Source organism: Hordeum vulgare, chromosome 4H, assembly GCF_904849725.1.
Source record: "Hordeum vulgare subsp. vulgare chromosome 4H, MorexV3_pseudomolecules_assembly, whole genome shotgun sequence".
In the NCBI taxonomy this organism is placed as follows: domain Eukaryota; kingdom Viridiplantae; phylum Streptophyta; class Magnoliopsida; order Poales; family Poaceae; genus Hordeum; species Hordeum vulgare.
The window spans coordinates 548833509-548860416 of record NC_058521.1 but is presented as its reverse complement, the minus strand read 5'-3'; the positions used below and the strand labels follow the sequence as shown (position 1 = coordinate 548860416).

At 42.6% G+C, this 26908-nt stretch overlaps 1 protein-coding gene across 1 annotated transcript; it reads left to right on the top strand.

Annotated features, from left to right (window-relative positions):
• The first annotated feature begins 1888 nt into the window (after positions 1 to 1888).
• LOC123449432 (polyol transporter 5-like) lies at positions 1889 to 4110 on the top strand. Its single transcript, XM_045126654.1, has 2 exons — positions 1889 to 2173; positions 2289 to 4110. Exons 1-2 carry the CDS (start codon positions 2053 to 2055, stop codon positions 3728 to 3730), a joined length of 1563 nt encoding a protein of 520 aa, XP_044982589.1. The 5' UTR covers positions 1889 to 2052; the 3' UTR covers positions 3731 to 4110.
• Positions 4111 to 26908: the final 22798 nt, after the last annotated feature.

Below are 26908 nucleotides of genomic sequence, written 5' to 3'. Positions count from 1 at the left end.
CCAGTGTACCGAGAGGGCCCAGAGATACATCTGTGTCATACGGAATGATAAATCTCAGTCTTGATCCATGCTAACCCAACAAACACCCTCGAATATACCTATAGAGCACCTTTATGATCATCGAGTTATGAAGTGACGTTTGATGTACACAATGCATTCCTCCGGTGTGAGGGAGCTGCATGCATGATCTCATGGCCTTAGGAACAAATAATTGAGATGAAGAAAGTAGTTGCAACAAACTAAGTGACACAATCAAATGGTATGCTTACGGGTGGGTCTTGTCCATCATATCATTCTCCTCATGATGTGATCTCATTATAAAATGATAAATCATGTCTATGCTTAGAAAACCTTAACCATCTTTGATCAACGAGCTAGTCTAATACAAGGGACACAATGTTGTTTCTATATCCACACATGTATTTAAGTTTTCTATCAATACAATTATAGTATGGATAGTAAACGATTATCATGAACAGGAAAATATGATAATAACCACTCTATTATTGACTCTCGGACATATTTTCATCGGCTCATTCATTTGGATGAGGTGAAAAGGCCAATACATAAGTTTTAATTAATGAAAGGACTCTTTGGAATGTATGGTTCTAAACATAAGTAACAAAATGAGAATGCCATGACACTTGAATCTTATGAAAAGTGGGAACACAATAATTCTTAACCTTTTGATGATATAAATAAAAAATATAACAAATTTGAGATGATTGTTACTTGATTAGAGAGATGAGAGAATGAAAGACATAGAAAGATGCATTGTAAGGTGTGCAAAAATTTCTTTTCATGAGGCCAAAGCTCATGCTTGGTTTCCTCCAAACATTTACAGGAAATTTTTCTATGAGATTCTTTGGTGAAATATCTCGAGAGCACATAGTCTAGAGGAACACCTTAACCACTACCAATGTCGGGGAGGCCCAATCCCGCTTCTCACATAATGAGTTTGGTTTCTCTCTTCCGGAGTGAGAGAGATGCATGCGGTGCGGCGGCGTAGTGCTTTCGAGAGGCGTGTTCCGTGCTCCATCCGTAGCATGTCACGGCTCTCCCGTCCTTCTTTGGGCAAGTTGCACCGGTTTTTGCTATGCTTGGTGGAGGTTGAGAGGAAGGCACAGTAATACCGGACTGCTTTTAGGCGGCAACTATATTAGTGTGTTTCGTGTTGGTAGCATTTTTTTTTCTCAGGCGTGTCCCAAGCACATCCAGATATGAGCTAGTTAACGCACATCTAAGTGATTTAATCAGAAATAGAAAAAAAAATATCCACGTGAATCTTCGCGTAAGATCGATGACATAGTCTGATATTTATGTCACATTTAGATATGATTCAACAAAACTATTTTCTCTCACTATGTTATTTGTGCCCTTTGTAATCTAATCTTCGTCCGGTTATCCCTAATTATCAGCAAACAAAAAAATCAACGGCGAAATGCGAGAGCTCCCAGCACGAGAAAGTGGAGTCCCCTCACAATTGAAATCCCACAATTCCTTTCTCCAAAATTCTGAACCTGACTGAAAAACGATAGTGCTGCCAACTTGTGGAGATCATCATGTACCACTAATTAACGATTGACTAGGTCGTCTCAATGCCTTGGCAACTAGCCAGTCACAAGTCAGTTGGTCATGCAGCGGGCAACAACATATACTTCTTCCTTGGGTCATTGGTCTGTGAATCGAAGTCACTAGCTCATGACCACCGAAATACAACGGTCGATATATACTTCAGTGCAGTGTACACTCTATGTCTCTATACACCTGAGAACGACTGCCCATATCAATTTCCCATTAATTGGAATACGTAAATTTGCCGCTACAGCGAGCGTGCACTTATTGCTCTAGCTTTGCTTGTTCACCAGCAGCCCCGTATATAAACGAGGGCTGGGCAAGATGGTTCCCACACCACATCTCGTACGCCACTAGCGCCTAGAACCATAGTACAAACAATAATAGAACTGAGCAGTACTGTGCTAGTGAGCGAGCTTGGGACACGGCCGTTTCAGGTTACCACAAACGCCTCATCCCCAAGCCAAGCACCTCGCCATGAGCACGGACGCGGACGCCGTGCCGGTGGCCGTGGCGCCGGCGAAGCGCCCTCCCATCAACAAGTACGCCTTCGCGTGCGCCCTCCTCGCCTCCATGAACTCCGTCCTCCTCGGATACGGTACGTCGCCACGTGCATTCTCAGCTACTGTAGATCTTCCCACCGTGCATGAAGGTCGATGCTGACTGACTAACACGCTACGTTCTTTGATGTGTGGGTGCGCGCGCTGGAGCAGACATCTCGGTGATGAGCGGCGCGCAGCTGTTCATGAAGGAGGACCTGAAGATCACGGACACGCAGATCGAGATCCTGGCCGGCATCATCAGCATCTACTCGCTCCTGGGCTCGCTCATGGCGGGGCTCACGTCCGACTGGCTGGGCCGGCGCTACACCATGGTGCTGGCGGCCGCCATCTTCTTCACGGGCGCCCTCCTCATGGGCCTCGCCCCCAACTACGCCTTCCTCATGGCCGGCCGCTTCGTCGCCGGCATCGGCGTCGGCTACGCCCTCATGATCGCGCCCGTGTACACGGCCGAGGTGGCGCCCACCTCCTCCCGCGGCTTCCTCACCACCTTCCCGGAGGTGTTCAACAACTTCGGCATCCTCCTGGGCTACGTCTCCAACTTCGCCTTTGCGCGCCTCCCCGTGCACCTCAGCTGGCGCGCCATGTTCCTCGTCGGCGCCGTGCCGCCCGTCTTCCTCGGCTTCGCCGTCCTCGCCATGCCGGAGTCGCCCCGGTGGCTGGTCATGCGGGGCCGGATCGAGGACGCGCGCCGTGTCCTGCTGAGGACCTCCGATTCGCCCGAGGAGGCCGAGGAACGGCTCCTCGACATCAAGAAGGTGGTCGGCATCCCCGCGGACGCGACCGACGCCGATGATGTCGTCGCCATCGTGCGCGCCAACGAGGCCGCGCGCGGGCAGGGGGTGTGGAAGGAGTTGCTGATCAACCCGAGCCGGCCCGTGCGCCGCATGCTCGTCGCCGGCCTCGGGCTCATGTTCATCCAGCAGGCCACGGGCGTGGACTGCGTGGTGATGTACAGCCCGCGGGTGTTCGAGAAGGCCGGGATGAAGTCCAGGACCAACTCGCTGGGGGCGTCCATGGCGGTGGGCGCGTGCAAGACCTTCTTCATCCCGATCGCGACGCTCCTCCTCGACCGGGTCGGCCGGAGGCCGCTGCTGCTGGCCAGCGGCGGCGGGATGGCCATCTTCCTCTTCACGCTCGCCACGTCCCTGCTCATGCTCGACCGGCGGCCGGAGTCGGAGGCGAAGGCGCTGGGCGCGGTGAGCATCGCGGCGATGCTGTCGTTCGTGGCGTCGTTCGCGTCGGGGCTGGGGCCCGTGGCGTGGGTGTACTGCTCGGAGATCTACCCGCTGCGGCTGCGCGCGCAGGCAGCCGCCATCGGCACGGGGCTGAACCGGCTCATGGGCGGGGCCACCACCATGTCCTTCCTGTCGCTCAGCGAGGCCATCACCATCGCCGGGAGCTTCTACCTGTACGCCTGCGTGGCGGCCGCCGGGTGGGTGTTCATGTACTTCTTCCTGCCGGAGACGATGGGCCAGAGCCTGGAGGACACCGGGAAGCTCTTCGGCAAGGACATGGACGTCGACGACGCCGACGACGGCGCCGTCGTGCGCCACGAGCGCAAGAGGTCCACTGAGCTGATCACTCAGCAGTGACACCGAGTAATCTACTCCGTACACATGTCGTGCTTGTGTTGTGTGTGGCCGGTCCAAGCCATCTTGGAGGTGAAGCTCTAGATTCTGGACACGTTGCTCAGATTTCCAGACTTTAGGATGTAGGGACAGACGGACGGACACCCAGCGCTTTACGGGGAGGAAGATCACATGATATTCCGCACGGGTGATGAATCCACGTAGAAAGATGGTCCGGTTCACCGGCCGTTTGCGCTGCTCGCCGTGGCGCGCACTGCGCAGCTTGTGACACATCTTTTCACCGGGTGGCAGTGATTACTGTACGAGTGTGTATGGGGTACCATTTCTGGTATGTACAGGCTTGTGTTATCATGTATGTATATGAGTCGTCTCTCATCTTTGTACTTTTGCTTCGTCTGTTGGTTCCCTTAGTTAGTTGCATATTTTTCATCTCTGTACTTTGTTTTGAGGGACACCTCTGTAGTTTTGCTTCGTGTAAACTGAGTATCACTTTTTAGAAATCTATTTAGAGATAAGAAAAAATATCAGGCAATTTGGCATTAGCAAAACCGATGAACATTACCACAAAGGCAAACTAATCTCGATGTAAATTCGGTCGAAACTTCACTCTAAGTTCGGTTGTAATAATTAGATTCGTATAGAAGTCATCCGTTCTATGATTACTTTTGTGCCCTACTAATCGATTGCTAAACAGGTGATGAGTTGTTTCATTCGAAATGATTGTACTTGTAGAACTGTTTATGTGTGCCTACCGAATTCAGACAAACATTGAAGTTCAAGTTCCAGCTACCTGGTCAAAACAAAAGCCCTCTTGTCGACCTTTGTACATGTGCAACCTGATGAACAGAAAAATATTATGTTTTGTTTCTTGAAGGAAATAATGTGATGTATGGGACAAGGTTTTTCACTCACGGTCAAAGGGAAAACAGGGAAAATATCATGTGCTCCCATCCTCCGGGTGCTCCCCATGCTTCAATTTCAAAATACAAATTTTAAATGTTTCAAAAATTCTTAAAAAGCATGAATGTTCAGAAGGAATGTGACGACAACCCCTAAAAAATCCGGATCCAAACTAGAAATGCCCATTGAGAAACAAAAAATACAAATTCAGTTGTGAATAGTGTCAATGTTGCTTTTGTCTCTTTTACTTTACTACCGCTAGATTTCACATTTTCGTTTCACAGTGTGCGTTTGGAGTTTGGATCAGAAATTTGTAGGAGTTATAATCACATTCCTTGTAAACTCTCATATATTTTTTACAGAACTTTTTGAAATATTTAAAATTGTTTTTAAAAATTGGAGCATGGGGAGCACTTGATATTTCCCAAGGGAAAATTAGAGAATTGTTCGTAACACCGAACATCTGAATGGTCGTACGGCTATATAATGGAAGCATGCGCAAGGCATGTATAATGGGACTTGGAGTTTTTGAGCTCAAGCTCATATGCACCCCTTGTTACAATAAAATTTTAAAAAAATACTAAAAGAATTTAGAAACTTAAAAAAATAGGCAACAAACAATGATGTGTGTTTCACACGCATGCAGAATTTCACAATTGAATGATATTTTCGGAGGCCTAGGCAAAAAACAAGATCATGCTCCAAAAACACTGTTTTTTAAAAGCATTTTGGAGCATCAACTTCTTTTGCCGACACCTGCATGAATGCCATTTTATTGCGAAAATCATGCTCCAAATTCAGTTTTTTATTGTTTTAGTAAAAAAATTGATTTTACGGTAGCAAGGGTGCGTGTGAGCTTGAAATCACAAGAGCACTTTCACGTATAATAGTGCTATCTCCCATACGATGAAAATGTTGAGGTGAACAATAGAGAAATTGAAAAGAAGGCTTTGCCTTCTCTTAGTTAAAAGTTGGTCTCTTAGCAATAATACCCCCCCCCCTAAAAAAGCAATAATATCTCTTGTCACACAATTAGAAACATCTAGTTATTAAATAGTATAAGATTAAGAGATAACTTATTGCACATGATATTTTTATTCTCATCTTTGAATTGTTTGGTACCTTAAGATAAGACGGCCTTATTAGCCTCATCGCAAAAAAAAAGACGGCCTTATTAGCCATTGTGCATGCTCTAAAGCACAAGGCAACTATAAACGTAATCCGGATCATCTAGGAAGATTGTGCCATTTTGTGTGTGTTAAGCATCCACTGAAATCATGAGAATGGGAAACCCATCATCGTATCATCTGTTCGGGGGACTAGCCCATTGAACATCCACGCATTGCTTTACTTGATGATAAATGGACTAATTGTATCCATTTAGTTAGTAGGTTGATGTCGATTAATCTAACTCGGGTGCGAGATATGTTCCTGTGGTGGTTGACTCGCAATTGTGTCTTCATCATAAAGTATATGTATGCAGATCATATGAACTATGGGCCTATTTTTCGGAGAAAGCATATATGGAAAACAAAAGTTCCTTCTAAATGAAAGTTTTTATGTGGTTCTTGCAGAGGAAGGTAATTCTTGCCAAAGATAATCTGCAAAATATAATTGACATGACAACAAAAAATGTTATTTTTGTGATCAAGAGAAAATAATTCATCATTCATTCATGTAATTAATGTTCACTCCATTGATTTACACAATTCATGCTTTCAATTTATCATGACCAACAAGTATGCCAAATTTGTTTCATAGTTGGTTGGGTGGTATTCACCATGATACAAAGGACCAAATCCATGGGGGCATGGGTGGGGTGCAATTCTTTTGGAAATTTGGAATTACCGAAATGCACATACTTGTGGATCATCCAATAAAAATATACAGGTTGTCCTCACTGCTACAGTGTCAATCCATCCGTGGTCATCCCTACATTGTGTGGACACGCGAGGCTTATGGCCTTTGGGTGTAGCCGTTTAGAAACGGTTGCATGGGTTTTATTCAACGAGTTCACCTGGCGTGCCGGTAATAGATTATGTGGATAAGCCATGTAATTTTCTTTTCGACCGGTGTGGTCATATTTGTTGTATACCTTTTGGTACTCAGTGATGTGGACTTATTTCTTGTTTAATAAAATGATTGCGTGTATCACATGATGCACAGGACGGGGTCATCCCCTTTTGGGAACAAAATGATCATATCTGACATGGTGACGACACCAATACTACTACTCACTAGTACTATTTTTAGCCATCTCGCGTGAGCCAACCCTTGCACGAGGTGAACAACCGCCACCACCAAAAAATCGCTTCCCTCTGCCACTCCCCTGTGTCTGGCTGACTAATGTGGAGGGGTCTCTAGTTATGTTCCCTCCTCTCCTGCCCTCACTTCCTCGCGACTCATTGTCCTGGATCCCAACATCAAGTTGTCGCAACGCGCTTGTCCTGGTGGGCGGTTCATACGTGACGGAGAGACACGCCTCCTCTCTTGGATTTGATAACTCAACATTGTAGTGCGCCTTATCCCTTGCTTGTCCATGACATGCGTTGGATGGATCACCACCTTTAGCTCCCTCTTGCGCCCCTATCTTAGAATAACATCACGACATCGTAGTGCACATACTCTCTTATTAGTTGGTGGCATGCAATAGTTGGGGGCAAGAGGGTTGTCGTTGTCCTACCTCAGGTCGTAGGCCATCGCCCTTCGGCCTCCACGTGCTGATTACCGTCGTCCAGGATGCGTTGGTACATGTCGAGGATCGCCGACAGGGTTTGCTTCCTGATATTTCTTGCTAATATGGTACTTGTTAGATGTCGTTTGTTGGCGCCTGAAGTGCAATTGTTGGTAGCATGAAGCAAGTTCCCGTTAGTAGAGAACAAAGGTACCAATCCATGAGTTCCAGCAATAGACAATAATCAGTGTATGCACACAACTAGACTTCTTGGTCCCCAACTTAGACTAATGATATTGTCAATTTCAATAGCTTTGCTTTACAAGGATTAACGTATTGTGTGTTTTAAATTGATGGTTGTATGAAAAAAAATGATTGTAAAAGAATTAAAAATAAAGTGACCGAGGTTGTGTTGATGAGGAACAAAGGACCGAGATCCCGAATTTCACTAGTGGCATTTGTCCTGAAAGCATAAGTGTGGTGAATAAACTAGAGATGTGTATCAATTAAAATGCGGTGTTTATCATGTGATCACACATGTCATATTTGTATATAGACATTTTGACATTGTATCTATAGACCATTATCCAACTGTGTCTATAGATACTACTCCACCCAAGATGAGTATCTCCGTGTTCCCCTTGAGAGTTGACTTTAGCAGATCTTGCCTAGCCCGACCCCGGTTCTTCATTGCCAGTGATGTTGGCTGCAGAAGGGATGGGAAAGGCGTCTCGTGCTTCCTTTTAGATAGTAGTTTTAGGTCTAGTGTTTGGTCTTGGACTTTCTTTTGGCTCTTTGGCGTCAAGTTGGTTGTCGGCAGTCCGTCGATGCTTGCGTGCAGCATGAGGCGGATGCCAGAGCCATCCTTTGATCCTTTACCGTGGTGGATGTGGATCAGGGGTCGTGGATCTGGCTTTTTTGCTTGAATAAGTAGGAGGTCACCAGGTGCAATCTGATTTGGAGTTATTCTCAACCTTCCTACTCCCGTTGTAGTTCTAGAAAAGGGTTTCTGGCTCAGATCCGAATGAAGGTGATGGGAATCCCGAGCACATCTCGATGGTAGTCTTGAAGGAGCTATGTCACCCTTGTTGGTCTACCGGTCTCCTCCAACGAGTTGTCCAATCCGCTTGCCGAATGACGACCATTTTCTTTCCTCCCGATGAACATGCTAGATGGGATGTAGTGTTGTTCCAAGTTAGAGTTCGTGGTGTCCACCACGGAGGTCTCGCCGGACCAAGTGGTCCATTATCGGCACTGGGGACGATTGAATACTTCGAGCGGGAGTTGAGGACCCGATCACTTTTCTCGTTCTTTGTTAGGGGTCTTTTTGATAAGATGCAGGGACTTGTTTGTTATTTTTAGTTTCTTTGGGGTCCTGGGTGTATGTCTACTGCTGCTCTTCATGTTTATTAATGCAGTGATCGGACCATCTTGACCATTTTCCTGTTCAAAAAAAAGAGATCGATATCTAGCATGTATCTCTAGGTATTAAGTGAAAACATAGCATTGCATTAAGAAAACTAACATAATGTAGATAGTGTATTTTGTTTACCACCATTTCATCACCGAGATACCTAGCCAACTGCCTTTTTATCCTTCATGCCAATAACACAATACATGAATGTTTATTTTTTTGTCAGTGAGATAGAGTACTTACAAGGTTAAAATATACCAGGGTTACATATCTATGAAAGCTCTCCTTTGGACTAGTGGGTATGGGATGACTAACAAGTATAAGGGATTGCAACATTCTTTGAGGGAAGTATTCTACCTAAATTTATTTGTTCGACACAAGGGGAGCCAAAAAAGGTTTATAAGCCTTAGCAGTTGAGTTGTCAATTCAACCACACCTCAGAAGTTACTTCGTTGCAGCAAAGTATTAGTAGCCTAGTAATATGATAGTTTTGATAGCAGTAGTAACAATAGCAATAATAACATGACATGTTTTGTAGTAGGCATAGTAACATCGGTAGTAGTAACTTGAGCAAAGACAATATTACGAGAAATCATAGGCAGACAGTAGCGATAGATATTTCAATGATATTGATCATATAACAGCCACAACCTAGAGATATATACAATAGCTCAAATTCATCAATCATATGTAGGCATGTATTCCATATATAGTTATACGTGTTTGTATAAGAACTTGCATGATATCAATTGTCCTACCCTCCCGTGGCAACAATGTACTAATCTAATCTAAGGGTAATTAAGGCACTCCTTTTAATAGAGAACCGGAATAAAGCATTACCACATAGTAAATTCATGAACTCGTCAAATTACAGTCATTCTTGGAGTGTGTCCTAATTATTGTCACCTTGGGGGTCTATGGTTCAGAATGATAATATATGCATATAACTTGCAGATAGGATCAAGAACTCAAATAAATTCATGAAAACAAAATAGGTCATATCTTAAATCATGGCACGCAGGTGTCAGAGCATATTTCTCCATATGTGGTTTTGGTAATTTATGACAATCCCTATGGACTAATGGTTGCCTTAAGTTACATTCGAAGGATTTGTGCAAAGTCACTTCTTGAAGTCCATCTATTGGTGTCAAGGAGTTTATATGATGACCAATGTGCTATTCAAGGTATTATCCATAGATTGGTCATAAAGACACAAGGTTGATCAAGACTAATTGAAGAGTAAATCAAGATGATCAACACACAAAGTGTACAAGATGTACCGAGAGGGATCAAGTGATCCCATGGTATGGTAAGCATTGTCCATAACGCTTTTGTGTACTAACCCATGGTCCTTGTGAGAGTTCTATGTGGGGTTAGGTGCGTCTCCATGGGTTTTCATCAAGAGGAAGATCTCATTCAACCTATGAAGGATGACATCAAGTGGTGATCGTCATCAAGATTGCGGTGTGCAAGTTCAAGTGGAGCATCACGAAGAAATCATGCTTGAAGCTTGTCGTTCATTGTGGTGGCAATGGACTTGTGAAGATGTGCTGAAGAGTGGCTCACCCATAGTGAGTATGGGGGGCAATCAACTATTCTTCGTCAAACCAAGGCAATAGAGAAAGGTGGTCCATCTTGAGGAAGCCAAGATCATCATCATCTAGCTCAAGAGGACTAGGTGCAATGTATAGGTTTGCCCTTGATAGGTTTTCTATTTTAGGATAGATTGTCGTACTGTCAAGGGGGGCTCTCAAGTGAGTTGCTTGATCGTATCGTTCGTTGAGAGCTCAAACCATTTGCATCCTTGCATCATATTTCTTGGTTCTTGTTTGATGTTTATCTTTTTGAGTGTTAGAGTTTATGGTCATCTTCATGACAAGCTCGAGTTCATCGTAAAACGGAGTCCATATGCATCTTCTATGATGTTTTCGATGTTGGAAGTTTTTGCCGGTTCTTCATTCATAGAGGTCTCACTTCTCTATATCATTGGCATTTTCTAACTGCATGTTCTTAAGATTTTATGTCGCTGTTGGATAGCGCTAGTCGTTGTGAATTCAACAAGCTTGAGTTTGCTAGATTCGGAGTTCGTATGCAAAAGTTAGAGCGGTTTCAGTATCCAGTGGTAGTACCGCTCATGGTGCGAGCGGTAGTACCTCTCCTAGAGCGGTAGTACCGCCCCCAGAGCGGTAGTAACTTTTTACTACTGCTCTCGGGCGGTAGTACCGCTCCTTCGGACGTTCTAGGAGCGGTAGTACCGCTTCGAGCAGCTGTAGTACCGCTCTAGTCGGGCTGTGAGTGGGGGTAACGGTTGGATTCGTTCCTCCACTATATAAAGGAGGTCTTCTTCCCCATTGGACCTTATCCATCCGTTGAGCTCGTGTTCTTCCCCCATTGTTGACTTTCTTACAGCTTGCTAATTCTCAATCCCTCCAATGATTATTGCTAGTTCTTGAGGGAAAAGAGAGAGGAGATCTAGATCCACATCTTCGCCAATCACTCTCTCCTCTATGTGAGGGGAACCCCTTGGATCTTGATCATGGAGTTCTTTGTGAGCTTCTTGTTATCCCTCTCATATTTTTCCATAGCTTTTGTTGTTGTGGATGGATTTGAGTGTGAGGGACTTGACCACTTCGTGTGTTCTTGCCATTGCATTAGTTACATCGGTTTGAGTTCTCCATGGTGATACGTGGAAGTGAGAAGTTGAGAAGCTTATTACCCTAGGGTACTTGGTACCTTTAGAGGTTGTTCTTCGTGGATGCTTTGACGTCCTAGAATCTTGGTGGTGCCTCGGAGCTCAATCATTGTGTTGTAAAGCTTCGAACAAGCATCGAGGTCTCCAATTAAGTTGTGGAGATTGCCCCGAGCATTTGTCGTCACCTCGAAGCCATATGCCATTGTGGTGAAGCTTCATGGTGTTGTTGAGAGCCTCCAATTAAGTTGTGGAGATTTCCCCAACCTTGTTTGTACGGGCTCGGTGACCGCCCTCAAGGGTCCTTAGTGGAATCACGACATCTTGCATTGTGCGAGGGCGTGAGGAGATTACAGTGGCCTTAATGGCATCTTGGGAAGCATTGTGCATCCACACCGCTCCAAACGGATATTAGCATCCGCAAGGGTGTGAACTTCGGGATACATCGTCGTCTCCGCGTGCCTCGATCATCTCTTACCCGAATCCTTTACTTATGCACTTTACTTTGTGATAGCCACATTGTTTCTTGTCATATATCTTGCTATCACTTAGTTGTTTATCTTGCTTAGCATAAGTCGTTGGTGCACATAGGTGAGCCTAGTTGTTTTATGTTTTATGCTTGAAAAATTAAACGTTGGTTTTGTTCCGCATTTGTTCAAGCCTAAATCGTAATTATTTTAAAGCGCCTATTCACCCCCCCCCCCTCTAAGCTTCGTGGTGTTGTTGGTGGCCTCCAATTAATTTGTGGAGATTGCCCCAACCTTGTTTGTACTGGTTCAGTGACCGTTGTTAGAGCATATATCTCCATATGTGGTTTTGGTAATTGATGACAATTCCTATGAACTAATGGTTGCCTTAAGTTATATTTATAGGATTTGTCCATAGGCACTTCTTGAAGTCCATCTGTTGGGTTCAAGGAGTTTATATGATGACCAAGATGGTATTCAAGGTATTATCCAAAGAATGGTCATAGAGACACTAGGTTGATCAAGATCTCAGACAAAGAGTAAATCAAGATGATCAACACACAAAGCGTATAAGATGTACCGAGAGGGATCAAGTGATCCCATGGTATGGTAAGCATTGTCCATTACGTGTTTGTGTACTAACCCATGGTCTTTGTGAGACTCCTATGTGGGGGTTAGGTGTGCTTCCATGGGCTTGCGTCAAAAGGAAGATCTCATACAACTCATGAAGGATGACGTCAAGTGGTGATCGTCATCAAGATTGTGGTGTGCAAGTTCAAGTGGATCAGCACGAATATATCATTGAAACTATTGTTAATGATCATGTGTTGATAAGGACAAGCTCATGTGCTAACAAGGACAAGATCAAGATAAGCATTCCTGAGCACTACATGCTTGATTCTTGTGGATGTTCACATGGTGGACAAATGAAGATGAATACATAAGCTAGGCTTTCCACATTGTGTATGGGAGAGCTGCTTGAAGACTTCATCATGTCTTGCTTTCAACTTGAGCCAAGAAGGAACAACAACATCAAGCTCAAGTGAAAGGGCTAACTCAAAGGTATCAGTTCCTTTGACGTTAGTGGTGCGGAGTGATGATCAGCGAATAAAAGTATACACTCAAGTATGGATCATCGGTACCCCTTTTATAATTCTTGAGTCTTTAGGGATCCCGCACTATTAAGAGGGGATCACAGGTTTTGTGATGAACTTGCTCAAACTAGATATCCACTGTTCTGCTCTTACCACATCTCCACTGCTCTGCTGTTATCAGAAAACAGGACCAGTGCCTCGGACATCCGGCCTCCTCCGGACGTCCAAGGCCCGGACAGCCGGCCTCCTCCGAACGTCCGAGGCCCGGATGTCCGACCAGCTTCGGAAATCCGGAACTATGCACCAGAGAAACTTGAGCCATATAACTCGGACTTCCGGCTCCCTCCGGACGTCCGAGGGCCGGACGTCCGACCAGCTTCGGAAATCCGGAGCTTTGCACCAGAGAAACTTGAGCCATATAACTCGGACTTCCGTCTCCCTCCGGACGTCCGAGGGCCGTACGTCCGACCAACTTCGGAAATCCGGAGCTTTGCACCACGGAAACTTGAGCCATATAACTCGAGACTTCCGGCTCCCTCCGGACGTCCGCCCCCTTTCGGAAATCCGGAATCTTGCACTAGAGAAGTTTGAGTCGAATAACTCGGACTTCCGGCCTTCTCCGGATGTCCGGTCCCTGTTCAACTCCACAGTGGTTCCAGATATATTTACATCAGGGGTCGGACGTCCGACCCCTTGTGGACGCGGACATCCGTGAACTGTCGGATGTCCGACCCCTGTGTGACTTAAAGTGTCCCCAACGGCTGTTTTTCTTTCCCCACTATAAATACCCCTCTCCCACTTCGTGAGAGGGGGCCCCAACACAGTCTTATCCTCATAAGAACTCATTTCTACCTCACACACATTTGCTCACACCAAATCTTAGATCCCAAGAGCATTTGTGAGCCCCTTTGAGAGTTGTTCCAATCAAAAGATAGATCGTCTCCCTCTCCTTCTCTCAACCCAAGCTATTTGAGATTTGAGCAAGTTTTGAGCATTCCCCGTGATCTTGTTACTCTTGGAGGTTGGAGACTCCTAGGCGGTAGGAGTTCTTCGGAGAGGAATCAATCCGTGTGATTACCCCCCGGAAAAGTTTGTGAGGGTTTGGAAGCCACCTCAAAGGCTTACCACTAGTGGTTGAGAAACGCCTTCGTGGTGTTATCTCAAAGGGAGAATAGGGTGAGCCTTCGTGGCGTTGGTGTGCCTTCGTGGTAACATCCACCTCTCTAACGGTGACTAGCTTCCCTCCAAGGAAGTGAACATTGGGATACATCTTCGTCTCAGTGACCTTGGTTATCCTTAACCCTAACTCCTTACTTGTGGTTTACTTGTGTTACTTGAGCATACATACATTGCATATTGTTTGTGCTCATTATATTGTGTTGGCTATTTCTTGTACAAGATTAATCATTCAAGCATACCTTCTATATCCACACATTCACACTTGCAGCTTTTGATATATCGTGTGCTAGTGTGATCTAGTATCTTGTGTCGTTCACCTACTTGTTGTGTGATATAGCTCAAGTAAGTTTGTGTAACTTACTTGTGCTTGTTAGTAACTATATTGTGTCCATCTTGGTAGATCGTGGTGTTGATACACGTTGCAGTGCCTAGTGCATTTAGGATTTGTGCTTGACAAGTATCCTCTTAGTTTATTTCCGCATTAGGTTTAAGCCAAATCCGAAGAAGTTTTTAAATAGCCTATTCACCCCCCCCCTCTAGGCGTCATCTAGGTCTTTTCAATTGGTATTAGAGCTATGTCTCTGTTTAATTAGGTTTCACGACCTAGAGAGTATCGATGTCGACTATTGGATTAGTGCACAATGGCACCTTTGACTTTGATGGCACAAATTATACCCTATGGAGAATCCGTATGCTTCATCACTTTCGGGCCATGGGCCCAAATACTTTACGAATTGTTCTTGTAGGGATTGCCGACAAGAAGGATGATGCATCTTCATCTACTAATGAAATGTATCTTGATTGTGAGGCTTTTCTTGCCATTCATCGAACCATAAGTCCTGAAGTGTTTAAGTCTATCTCGACTTGCAAGTCAGCTCATGAAGTTTGGACTAAACTTGAAGATATATATGGTGGGTCCAATCTTGATGAAGACGATATTATGATGAAGGAGTTGGTGCATGAGCTCTTCACTCTTTTCGATCATAAAGAGTCCACCACTACTTCCATATCCAATTGCTTGCACACCTCACCATCTGCAATCTCACAAGGTAATGACATGGTGAGTGAAGAAATATATGTTGATGAAAACGTCATAGCCTCTATGGACATGAGCATATCTAGCACCACACATAGTGTAAATTATTGTGCTGATAGGTCATGCATTTCACCTAAAGATCCATCGACAAATGTCTGTGGTGATATGCCTGCTCTCCCGTGTCCTCTTGATCAAAATATCTTGTTTCTCCCTAGTTGTTCTATGACTAATCATTTATGGGAAATCAAGAAATATGAAGTACTTTTGACTAATGAAGAATCTGATTCACCAAAAGAATCATCATCAACTCCTCCAGTTGACATGTGCCTCATGGCAAGAGGTAATAATGAGGTATCATCCAGATGTGAAATATTCTAGGCAGCATATATGAAAATGAATAAATGTGGACGTGTCGCACAAATATTATGCTAACTATATATGGTCATGCAAAGAAAAATCGCAGTGAATGATCAAGTCCCTAGTCATATATTGTAAATGATGGATGTTGCATGGTAATATATTCCAGAATGACTATGAAAATTCCCTAATAGATATGTATGGTGGCTGTTTTGAGGAAGATACATGAGCCTATATGTAGGACAACAAGAGAAGATCTCCCATGGGATGGATGTATCAACAAATTTTCCACTATTCTCGAAATAAGAGGAGACAACACATGATACGAAAGACACTAGCAATAAACATAGAACGAAGTGCATAACGCTTTGAACCTACATCATTAAAAAAGAATCCAAGGATTGTATAAGTGTTGTCCCATAAGCAGGGTCATAAGCGCGGTCCACAATTGTCCCTTGCTCCGATGGGGTAGTTTGGTGGAGGTTACCCATTAAGCATCCGGGGCTACTGAAGTCAATGATTTACTTACAAGAACATTTGACATCTCTATTTAGCGAAATTAAATTTTAGTTCCCAAATTTTTGGTTCATTAAGTGAAATAATGGCTCAAGTACTTGCCAACCGTGGTACACCAATTCACTTGTAGACTAAAGTTCATTTTATTGGCGTGCTTCTCCACTACTCCTTAATTGCCTCAAAACAACTATAAAGAACTCAATTCTCCTAGTTTTCAAAATCTAAAAGATGTTCATGATTTTATTATTATTCCACCTATACATACTAATCAATTCAGCACCAACATTTTAATGTAAGGCCAACAACCAGCTACCATCCAATTATCTAAAAATATACCAGTGAAGCACATAGAGTTTAAATTGTTTTCTATAGGGAATGGGTGATCTAAAATATATAAGTGAAGTTGTGGAGCAAGTATCTAAATACATGACCATGCATAATCTCTCTAAACAAGCAGAGTAAATAGACAATCTAAAAATAACACATAATATGTGAATATATAAAAACAAAGATTCAAGTTGTTGTTGAAGGGGGAGCTTGATATGTAGTGGACGCCCCATACCAATCACATGTGTTAAAACACAAAACAAAAAATCACACCACACATGTACACATGTATCACGCTTATCAAGACACACAACTGCATGGTCTCAAGGGAGTCTCGTTACATAATTATGCCTTGTTCATTCTTTTTTCCTTTTTGTTACTTGGTTACTTTTATTTACATTTTGGAAAATTATCCCTTTATATAAATTTTTAAAAGTATTTACTCAAATTTTAAAATGTTCACCGCACATTAAAAAATGTTCATGACATGTATAATTTCGTTTAGGAAATTTTTAAAAAGATGAGACCATTAAAAGCTGTTCATATGTTTAAAATAGATCTATAACACTCATAAAAAGTTCATGAAATGTAAAAAATATCGTTGACATAATTTTGGGAAAGTATTTGTACCATTAGAAAGTGTTCCTGACATTTAAAAAATGTTCACACATTTTAAAACTATGATCATGCCATACTTGAAAGTTGTTCAATGCGTATTTAAAAAAATTCCACGTGTATTTAAAAATATTTCACGTGTATTTAGAAAATATTTAATGCGCATTTGAAAAATATTCAATGTGCATTTGATAAATGCTCAACATACATTCGAAAAATATTCAACATGTATTTAAAATCCATTCAACATGCATCTAAGAATATATTACATGTATTCAATAATTGTTTAACCTATGTTTCATAATGTTTGAAAATGAAACATAAGAAGGAATAAATTGAAAACGAATAAATCAATAAAGAAGAACAATAAAACGAATTTAAAATTATATATAATTCAATAATTTTCCAAAAAAACAATAAAACAATAAAACGAATAATTCAATAATTTTCTGTATTTTTTAATTTCCTGTCTCTGTTTTAAAAAATGTTCTGGATTTTCCAAAAAATGTTTCAAATTTTCAAAAAATATTCGTCAAACACAAAAATGTTCTTAAATTTCAAAAAAATCTTGTTTTTAAAAAGGGTTTCATTTTCCCATTTTTATCGTTTTTCAAACTCAATTCATAAATTCGAAAATATTCCGATTTTCAAAAAATATTCTTGAAACCTGTAATATGTTTTTTTTTCATTTTGACAAAATGTTCTAGATTTTCAAAAGCAGTTCTAGTTTTCAGAAAATGTTGTTGGTTGTAACAAATTATTCTGAAAATTAGAAAAATGTTTGAAAATTGTTCTGGATTTAGAAATTTGTTCTTGATTTAAACATGTTTTAAAAAATTCAGGCTTCCAAATATGTTTACAATTTTTCAAAATTGTTCTCATTTTTAAAACTTGTTTTGCAGATTAAAAAATTGTTCATGCTTTCAAATATGTTCTGCATTTTAAAAAATGTTCAAAATTGTTCACACTTCCAAATTTGTTTGGGGTTTTAAAAAAAATTTCTCTGTATCAAAACTTTGTTCTTAAGATTCAAAAAATGTTTGGGCTTTAAAAACTTGGTCGTGCTTCCAAATTTGTCCATGATTTTTAACAATTATTGTCGGTTTCAAAATTTGTTCTCAAAATGCAAAAAATGTTAGTGCTTTAAAAATTTGTTCGCGCTTTCAATTTTTTTTGGGGTTTTGCAAAATTGTTATCTTTTTAAAAATTTTGTTATCAAGATTCGAAAATTGTTCATGCTTTAAAAAATTGTTCGTGCTTCCACATTTGTTCACCATTTCTCGAAAATGTTGTCAGTTTGAAAATTTTCAAAATTCAAACAATTTTATGCTTTACAAATTCGCTCGCGCTTTCAAATATGTTTGGGTTTTCTCAAAATTGTTCTCCTTTTCAAAATTTGTTCTCAAAATTCAAAATATATTTATGCTTTATAAAATTGTTCGTGTTTCTAAATTGATTAAAAAAATTCCAAAAATTGTTCTGCTAATTCCAAAAATTGTTTTTGCTTAATATACAAAAATAAAAGGAAAAAGGAACCAAAAGACAAACAAAAAAAGGGAAAAAACAAAAAACAAAAAAATTAACAGAAAAAAGGGAACATTTTTCCTTCTCGGTGTATTTCCTTTTTTCCTTAAATTCAGAAAATGTTCTAGTTTTCAAAAAATATTCGTCAATTTTGAAAAATGTTTTTTCCTCAAATACGAAAAAAGATAAAGAAAGAAAAAGAACCAAAAAGGAAGAAAAACGAAAGGAAATAAGCAGAAAAGAAAAAAGAAACATAACAAAATTGTTAGATTTTTTTTGAACTAAAAAAGGTGGGCCCAATTATGACGAGCCCCTGTGCGTTTCAGCTCTTCCCTGTCGCGACGAGCGGCAGGTAGGAGGTCCCCTGACATTGATCGCCCACGTAGTCCTCGGGTGGGCCGACCTATCAGTGCAAGCGCTGCACACAGCTTTGTTTTTTGGATGCTGATCAGCGCTAGCGCACCGATCAAAATTTTTGGTCGACCGCATGCGAGCCGTCCGATTTATCAAATTGAATCCGGTTTGACCATCTGATCTGTCAATGCAGCAAAAATTCTCGACAGTGTCAAAAATAAGCAGCGATGTAGCAAATTTCGAGGAAGAATGCAGCAAAAATATGGTTGTAGCAAAAACATACCGGCGTGGTCGTAGCAAAAAAATACCGGCGTGATCGTAACAAAAAAAGACGATGATGATGCGTGGTAGCAAAACAAATTGTGGGTTGTAGAAAAATAATCCGGTGAACCCGGGTTACAACTCTGACGAACGTGCATGCTGTTTTTTAGTGAACGGTTGTAGCAAAAATTGATACCGGTTGTAGCAAAAATCAACACCGATTGTAGCAAAAAAATTCGACGAACTCGGGTTGCAACTAAACGTGGATGCAGCTTTTATAATGAACAAAATGTAGCAAAAATATCAATCGTTGGAGCAAAAAATATTGTTGGTAGTAGCAAAAAAATAATCCCTAGTTGCAGCAAAAATGACGCCTTGAAGCAAAAAAAAGGGTCCACGCGCGGGGATCGCATGACGCGCACGACCGACCAAAGCATTCGGTCGGCACGCCGTCGGGAAACGTTTCCCTTGTTTTTTGACACGGTTTTCGGAAGCTTCTGCCACAAGGTTTTGGAAAGCTTCCGAAATGTTTTTTCTTTTTCTTGTATTCTGATTTCTGGTTTTAAGATCGGTTTTTTCACTTATCATTTTTATTTTTCATTTCATTATTTCATTTTTATTTTTAAATTCATGAAATTTTTAGAAATTTGTGAAATTTTATAGGATTATATACATATTTAAATTTAAATTCATTAACATTTTTTAATATTTTGAGTAATTTTTGAAATTCATAGGCACTTTTTAAATTTGCGATTATTATTTTAATTCACAATTTTTTTTTCAAATTCAAGTTGTTTTCTAAAATATTCGTGAACATTTTTCTGATTCACGTACTACCTAAAATCCATATTAATTGTCGCTGTCTTGGTGCAATTTTGGTAGGAAGTTGTACATTCTATGATTTACAATTATTTTTTCAAATTCATGAATATTTTTTAATGTCCTATCATTTTTCAAGTGGTGAATTTTTTTAAATTTGCGACACTTTTTTAATCTTCATGAACATTTTTTGAATTGACTAACATTTATAAATCTTGGGAAATGGAAAACAACAAAAGGCAAAAACACACACAAAACTTACATGTATGTCGGGAGGTCGATTCAAGGTGTGGGCAGCTGGGCCGGCCTACCCCACGCACTAGCAATCGACGTTTGTAGACGACTACTCCATATGTATTGCAATAAGTGATACTTGAGTGCCATCGCATAATCAGCCTCACTGTTCATGAACCCTTGCTTGATGTGTGGAAGAAGTCGCTCACAGTCTCACAAATTCTAAATGTCGATGCTGACTATTTGGAGGATGATGGGATTGGCTCATGTGTGGCGGCTCTCAAGGACGATGTAGGTGATTTGTTACGGTGTCAAGCAACAAACTTTATTAGGTGTACGATGTTGCTACAGGAGAAGTGTTAGACGAAATAACTCTTGTATTATACGTGACTTGTATAACACGTGTAGGTTAGGATCTTTTTCTATCTCCTTATGTTTAAACTGTAGATAAGATAGATTGATCTTAAACCTCTCCTCATGTATATCTCTTCGGCTTATGCCGCCTATATAAACATGCACGCGTCCCTGCTAAGAGCATACGCTTCCAGCCTTTCTCACATGGTATAAGAGCCACCTCTTCCATCGACATGTCATCTTCCTCCTCAAGCTCCACCATGGCTGCCTCCCTCGCTGCGCTAGGTCACACCATAACCGAAAAGCTAGCTAGGGACAATTTTTTGGTGTGGAAGGCACAAGTTCTTCCACATGTGCGCGCCGCCGGGCTCATGGGCTACCTTGATGGCACCATGGCCGAGCCGCCTGCCGTTTTGACCACCGAGACTAATGTTGCAGGGAAGAAGGAGATCTCTTCGACTCCCAATCCTGCCCATATCCTCTGGTACACGCAGGATCAGCAGGTCCTCACTTTTCTTCTTGCCTCCCTGTCTCGCGATGTTCTCCTTCAGGTGCACTCCTTGGCTTCTGCAACCGGTGTCTGGACGACGATCCAGCAGATGTTCACCTCCCACTCCAGGGCGCGCCACATCCAACTCCGGGGGCAGCTCGGCAACACCAAGAAGGGGGACTCTGCTGTCGCCATCTACTTCACCAAGATGAAGGGATTTGCGGATGAGATGGCGGCAGCAGGCAAACCTATTGACGACGACGAGTTGGTGTCCTATATCCTGCAAGGATTGGACTCTGACTACAACCCGTGCGTTGTCGCCCTCTCATCTCGTCCCGAGGCTGATCAGAAGATCGGCCTCACCGAGCTTTTCTCCTTGCTCAACATGGCGGAGGCCCGCATCGACGCACAAAACGGCAGCAACACCAACTCCTTCTCCATCAACCTCGCCTCCAAGGGGGCTCCCGCAACAACAACGACACTCGCCCCTCTGGTCCTGGCGGTGGCAACCCTGCTGCCTACCGTGGTGCCGGCGGCGGATTCTTCCCCAACACTACTGCTGCCCCTCCTCCTTCTGGCGGGCGGGATGAGACCTGCCAGATTTGCAAGCGGCAGGGCCACGCTGCCTGGCGCTGCTTCAAGCGCTACGACAAAAACTTCAACCCTCCTCCCAAGCGTCAAGGTGGTGGTGGCGGCAACAACGGCGGCGGTGGCGGCAACAGCAGCGGCGGCAACACCAAGTCTGCAAACACCGTCTCTGCTGCCTACGGCGTCGATACCAACTGGTATCTTGACACAGGTGCTACGGATCATGTCACCGGCGAGTTGGAGAAGCTTGCTGTGCATGATCAATATACTGGACAGGAGCAAATCCACACTGCAAGTGGTCAAGGTATGGAGATTAAACATGTTGGTCATTCGCTGCTTCCTACTCCACATAAACCCTTACACCTAAACAACATTCTTCATGTTCCCAAATCCAAAAATCTCCTCTCTGGTTCCCAACTTACGAAAGATAATGATGCCTACCTTGTTGTTTACCCTAAGTTCTTTTCTATTCACGATCAGGAAACGGGGGGCACAATACTTCACGGTCCGAGTAAGAATGGGTTGTACCCCATTGCTGCTGGCCAACCAGGTGCTCATGCGCGTCACATGCTTGGCGCCATCAAACCATCTACTTCTAGGTGGCATAGACGCCTAGGTCATCCGTCCTTCCCAGTGGTGCAGCAGATTCTACGCAACCACAGTCTCCCAGTGTCAAATAAAGTAGATCATCATCTTGTGTGTGATGCTTTTCAAATGGCTAAAAGCCATCAATTACCCTACTCTCGGTCAACTAGTGTGTCTCAAGCTCCTTTAGAGCTCATTTATTCTGATGTTTGGGGTCCTGGCCCTCTTTCAGTTGGTAGACAAAAATATTATGTTAGCTTCATTGATGATTTCAGCAAGTTTAGTTGGATTTATCTTATCAAACACAAATCAGATGTCTTCCAAAAATTTCATATCTTTCAAGCACTTGTTGAACGTTTGTTTGCCCGCAAAATTATTGCTATGCAAACCGATTGGGGGGTGAGTATCAAAAGTTACACCAATTTTTTCAGAAACTTGGCATTACACATCATGTATCATGCCCTCATGCTCACCAACAAAATGGTTCTGTCGAACGTAAGCATCGCCATATTGTCGAGGTTGGTCTTTCCCTCCTCGCCCATGCTTCCATGCCTCTCAAATTCTGGGATGAGGCCTTCTCTACGGCAGTTTACCTTATTAATCGTGTTCCTAGCCGTGTTATTCACAACCAAACTCCTTTGGAACGTCTTTTTGGTCTCACACCTAACTACACCTTTCTTCGTATATTTGGTTGTGCTGTCTGGCCTAATGTTCGCCCCTTCAACAAACATAAACTTGAGTACCGCTCAAAACAATGTGTGTTCATTGGTTACAGTGATCTACACAAAGGATATAAATGCCTTGATGTCTCCACCGGGCGGGTCTATGTGTCTCGGGATGTTATTTTTGATCAACATATATTTCCCTTTGCATCTTTACATCCCAATGCCGGCGCTCAACTTCGTGCTGAACTTGTTCTTCTTCCACCCACCCTCCTAAATTTATCTAGCCCCCTTACACCTTCCGCAGCACCAAATGACCCCATGGCAATCTCTACTACTTATGCACCCACCTCTGCTAACAGTGTGCAGGACTCCGCAGGTACCTCTCATGATTTTATGCAGCCTAATGTTTCTACAGATCTAGTGGCCACAGAAAATCCAGGGCTGCATGCCTTGGAATCAGAAACTGCAGCACCTGGGGCAGGCGATCCTCCTCTCCACGCCTCGGGATCGGCCGTAGCAGCTCCTGGATCTTGTCCGGGTTTTGTGCAACAACCCAAGCGTCGGTCGGCCGGTCCCCTGCATCCACCTCCGACCCGCGCGCGCCAACCAGATGCGTCTGCGGCTCGGTCCCCCGCCTCGACCCCGGCGCGCCCGACAGCGGTTGCAACCGCGCTGTTCCCCGCCTCGGACTTGGTGCGGTCCCCCCAGGAGATTTGCCTGTAGCGGCGCGCTCCCCCAACTGCGCCTTGGATCGGCCGCGGTCTCCCCCGAGTGGCGGGCCCGCTTTGTCTCGTGCCTTCGACGTGGCGACCTGCTACAGGCTCCTACGTCTCCGTCCCATGCAACGTCGGCGGCGCCCCATGCAACGTCCGCCTCGCCTGCTGTTTCCTCTGGTGTCTAGCCTGATACGGTATCTTCTGACTCTGCGCTGCCTCGTCGTGTCCAGCACAATATGCAACCCATGCAACCAGCACCTCCACCTCCTCGGGCTCATACTAGGTCTCAAAGTGGTATTCTTAAACCCAAAGTTCACACCGATGGTTGTATTCGTTGGGGCTCTTTTTGTGCTACAGGTGAACCTGAAAATCTCAAGGAGGCTATTGCTGATCCTAAGTGGAAAGCTGCTATGGATGAAGAATTTGGTGCACTTTTGTCCAATAACACATGGCATTTGGTACCCCCGCATCCTGGACAAAATATCATTGACTGCAAATGGGTTTATAAGGTAAAACGACACTCCGATGGTACCATTGATAGATATAAGGCTCGTCTTGTTGCAAAAGGATTTAAGCAACGTTATGGTTTTGATTATGAGGATACGTTTAGCCTAGTTGTCAAAGCTGCAACCATTCGTTTAATCCTGTCTATTGCTGTGTCTCGTAATTGGTCTATGCGACAACTTGATGTCAAGAACGCGTTTCTACACGGTGTTCTGGAAGAGGATGTTTTTATGAGACAACCACCTGGGTATAAAAGTTCACAGTCACCTACATTTTTTTGCAAGCTTGACAAAGCAATCTATGGACTAAAACAAGCACCTCGGGCATGGTATTCTCGTTTGTCCTCCAAACTTCAGTCTATTGGATTTCATCCTTCACAGGCAGATACCTCCTTATTTTTCTATTCCAGACATGGAGTCACAATTTTCATGCTTATTTATGTTGATGATATTATTGTCACTAGTTCCTCTGCTCATGCGGTTGATGCTCTATTAAAAGATCTTCGTATGGACTTTGCCCTCAAAGATCTTGGTACACTCTACTACTTTCTGGGCATTGAGGTAAAACCTACTCGTGATGGTATTGTCCTCTCTCAAGGCAAGTATTTGGTGGATCTCCTTACTCGTATGAACATGAAAGGTTGCAAACCTGTTTCCACTCCTCTCCCAATAGCAGAAAAATTATCTCTTTATGATGGTGAGCCGCTTTGTGATGAGGACTCCACAAAGTATAGAAGCATTGTTGGTGCCTTGCAATATGTGACTTTAACTCGTCCAGATATCTCGTTTTCTGTCAACAAAGTTTGCCGGTTCTTACATGCTCCTACCACTGTTCATTGGTCCTTGGTTAAGCGCATTATTCGGTATCTACAAGGAACCATGCATCATGGTCTCCGTATTAGTAAGACAGATTCTATGCTGGTTAGTGCCTTTTCAGATGCAGACTGGGCTGGTTGTCCCGATGATCGTCGCTCCACAGGAGGTTTTGCAGTTTTTCTTGGTAGTAATCTTGTCTCTTGGATTGCTCGCAAACAACCCACTGTCTCTCGTTCCAGTACTGAAGCTGAGTATAAGGCACTGGCAAATGCTACTGGTGAAGTTATTTGGGTACAAACTCTGTTGAGAGAACTTGGTGTGCCTCATCCTCGAGCAGCTTCTCTTTGGTGTGATAATTTGGGTGCTACTTACTTGTCTGCTAATCCTATCTTTCATGCTCGCACCAAGCACATTGAGGTTGATTATCACTTTGTTCGGGAAAGGGTTGCCAACAAGTTGTTGAATATCAGGTTTATTCCTACTGGTGATCAAGTGGCGGATGGGTTCACTAAACCATTGACAGCTCAGCAACTTGGTGTTTTTCGTCGCAATCTCAACTTGGGCAGTTGTGATTGAGGGGGGATGTTAGACGAAATAACTCTTGTATTATACGTGATTTGTATAACACGTGTAGGTTAGGATCTCTTTCTATCTCCTTGTGTTAAACTGTAGATAAGATAGATTGATCTTAAACCTCTCCTCATGTATATCTCTTCGGCTTATGCCGCCTATATAAACATGCACGCGTCCCTGCTAAGAGCATACGCTTCCAGCCTTTCTCACAAGAAGCTTACTCATTTCGAGAAGGGCTTATCCTTGTTCGTAGGATATCATGTCATTGCCTAATGATTCAATTGGATTGTCTATCTATTATTCAAACCATGGTTTTTCGTCTGTTGCAACAACGGTTCTCCAAGAATGAATAGGCCAGTTCATGATTTTGGGAAGATTGTTTTCAATATAGTAATAGGGAGTCTATTGTTGTTGCTCATGAGCTAGTCCGTCTAAAAAAAGTTAATCCAAAGCGATATTATAGCATATATGGTGGGTGATGTAAATATTACTTAAATTAATAAAGCTAGTTACGATGGTCTTCTAAAACAATTCATAGGATCTTCCAAAAACGCTGGTACCAATACTACATAGCTCCTACTGAACTGGCCCATTCAAATAATCACTCACGGCGAGAGGAGCATTGGTATCACAACAGGCGAGCACGAGAGCTATGTCTCGCATACCGCGAGACTGAGCACTGTTTTGCGTAAAATGACCGGTAGGATGGTCCGTCCCAATAACATTGGTTGCTTTTGTTTGGGGGAAGCTTGTAGACACAGTTTTGGGAACCTTTCGCCTGATTTTGGGAAGGTTCCGATCAGTATTTTTTTTGTGCTTTTCGTATAAGTTTATTTTATTTTCAATTTTTATTTTCATTTTTAAATGCATGTCAACATTTTCTGAATACAGGTTTAACATTTTTTACGTACAAGCTGAATATGTTTTACATACACATTAGTTTTTCAAATACACGTTGAAATATTTATCAAAAGCACAGTGAACATTTTTAATAGACAAGTTGAATATGTTCCCTGTACACGTTGACACTTGTTTTAATACGTGTTGAACATTTTTCAAATGTGCATTGAACATTGTTTAAATAGACGATGAACTTTTTAAAACACACATTAAACATGTTTCTCGTAAGAATTCTGAAGATTTGTTGTAAGCGTTTATGAACATTTTTTTTGAAACGAGAGAGACAATTTTTTTATATGTTGTAGCCATTTTTCTAAAATGACAGTATTTTTTTTACATTTTATGAACATTGTTATGAGTTACGCGAACACTATTTTCTTTAATTTTTATGATGTTTTTTACATAAGGTCATGAACAATTATTTAACTCTTGTGAACACTTCTCAAATGTCACGAACATTTTTTATTGGAACCAATATTTTAAGAAATCCAGCAAACAAAATTTCTACATGGCATAAACATTTTTGAAATG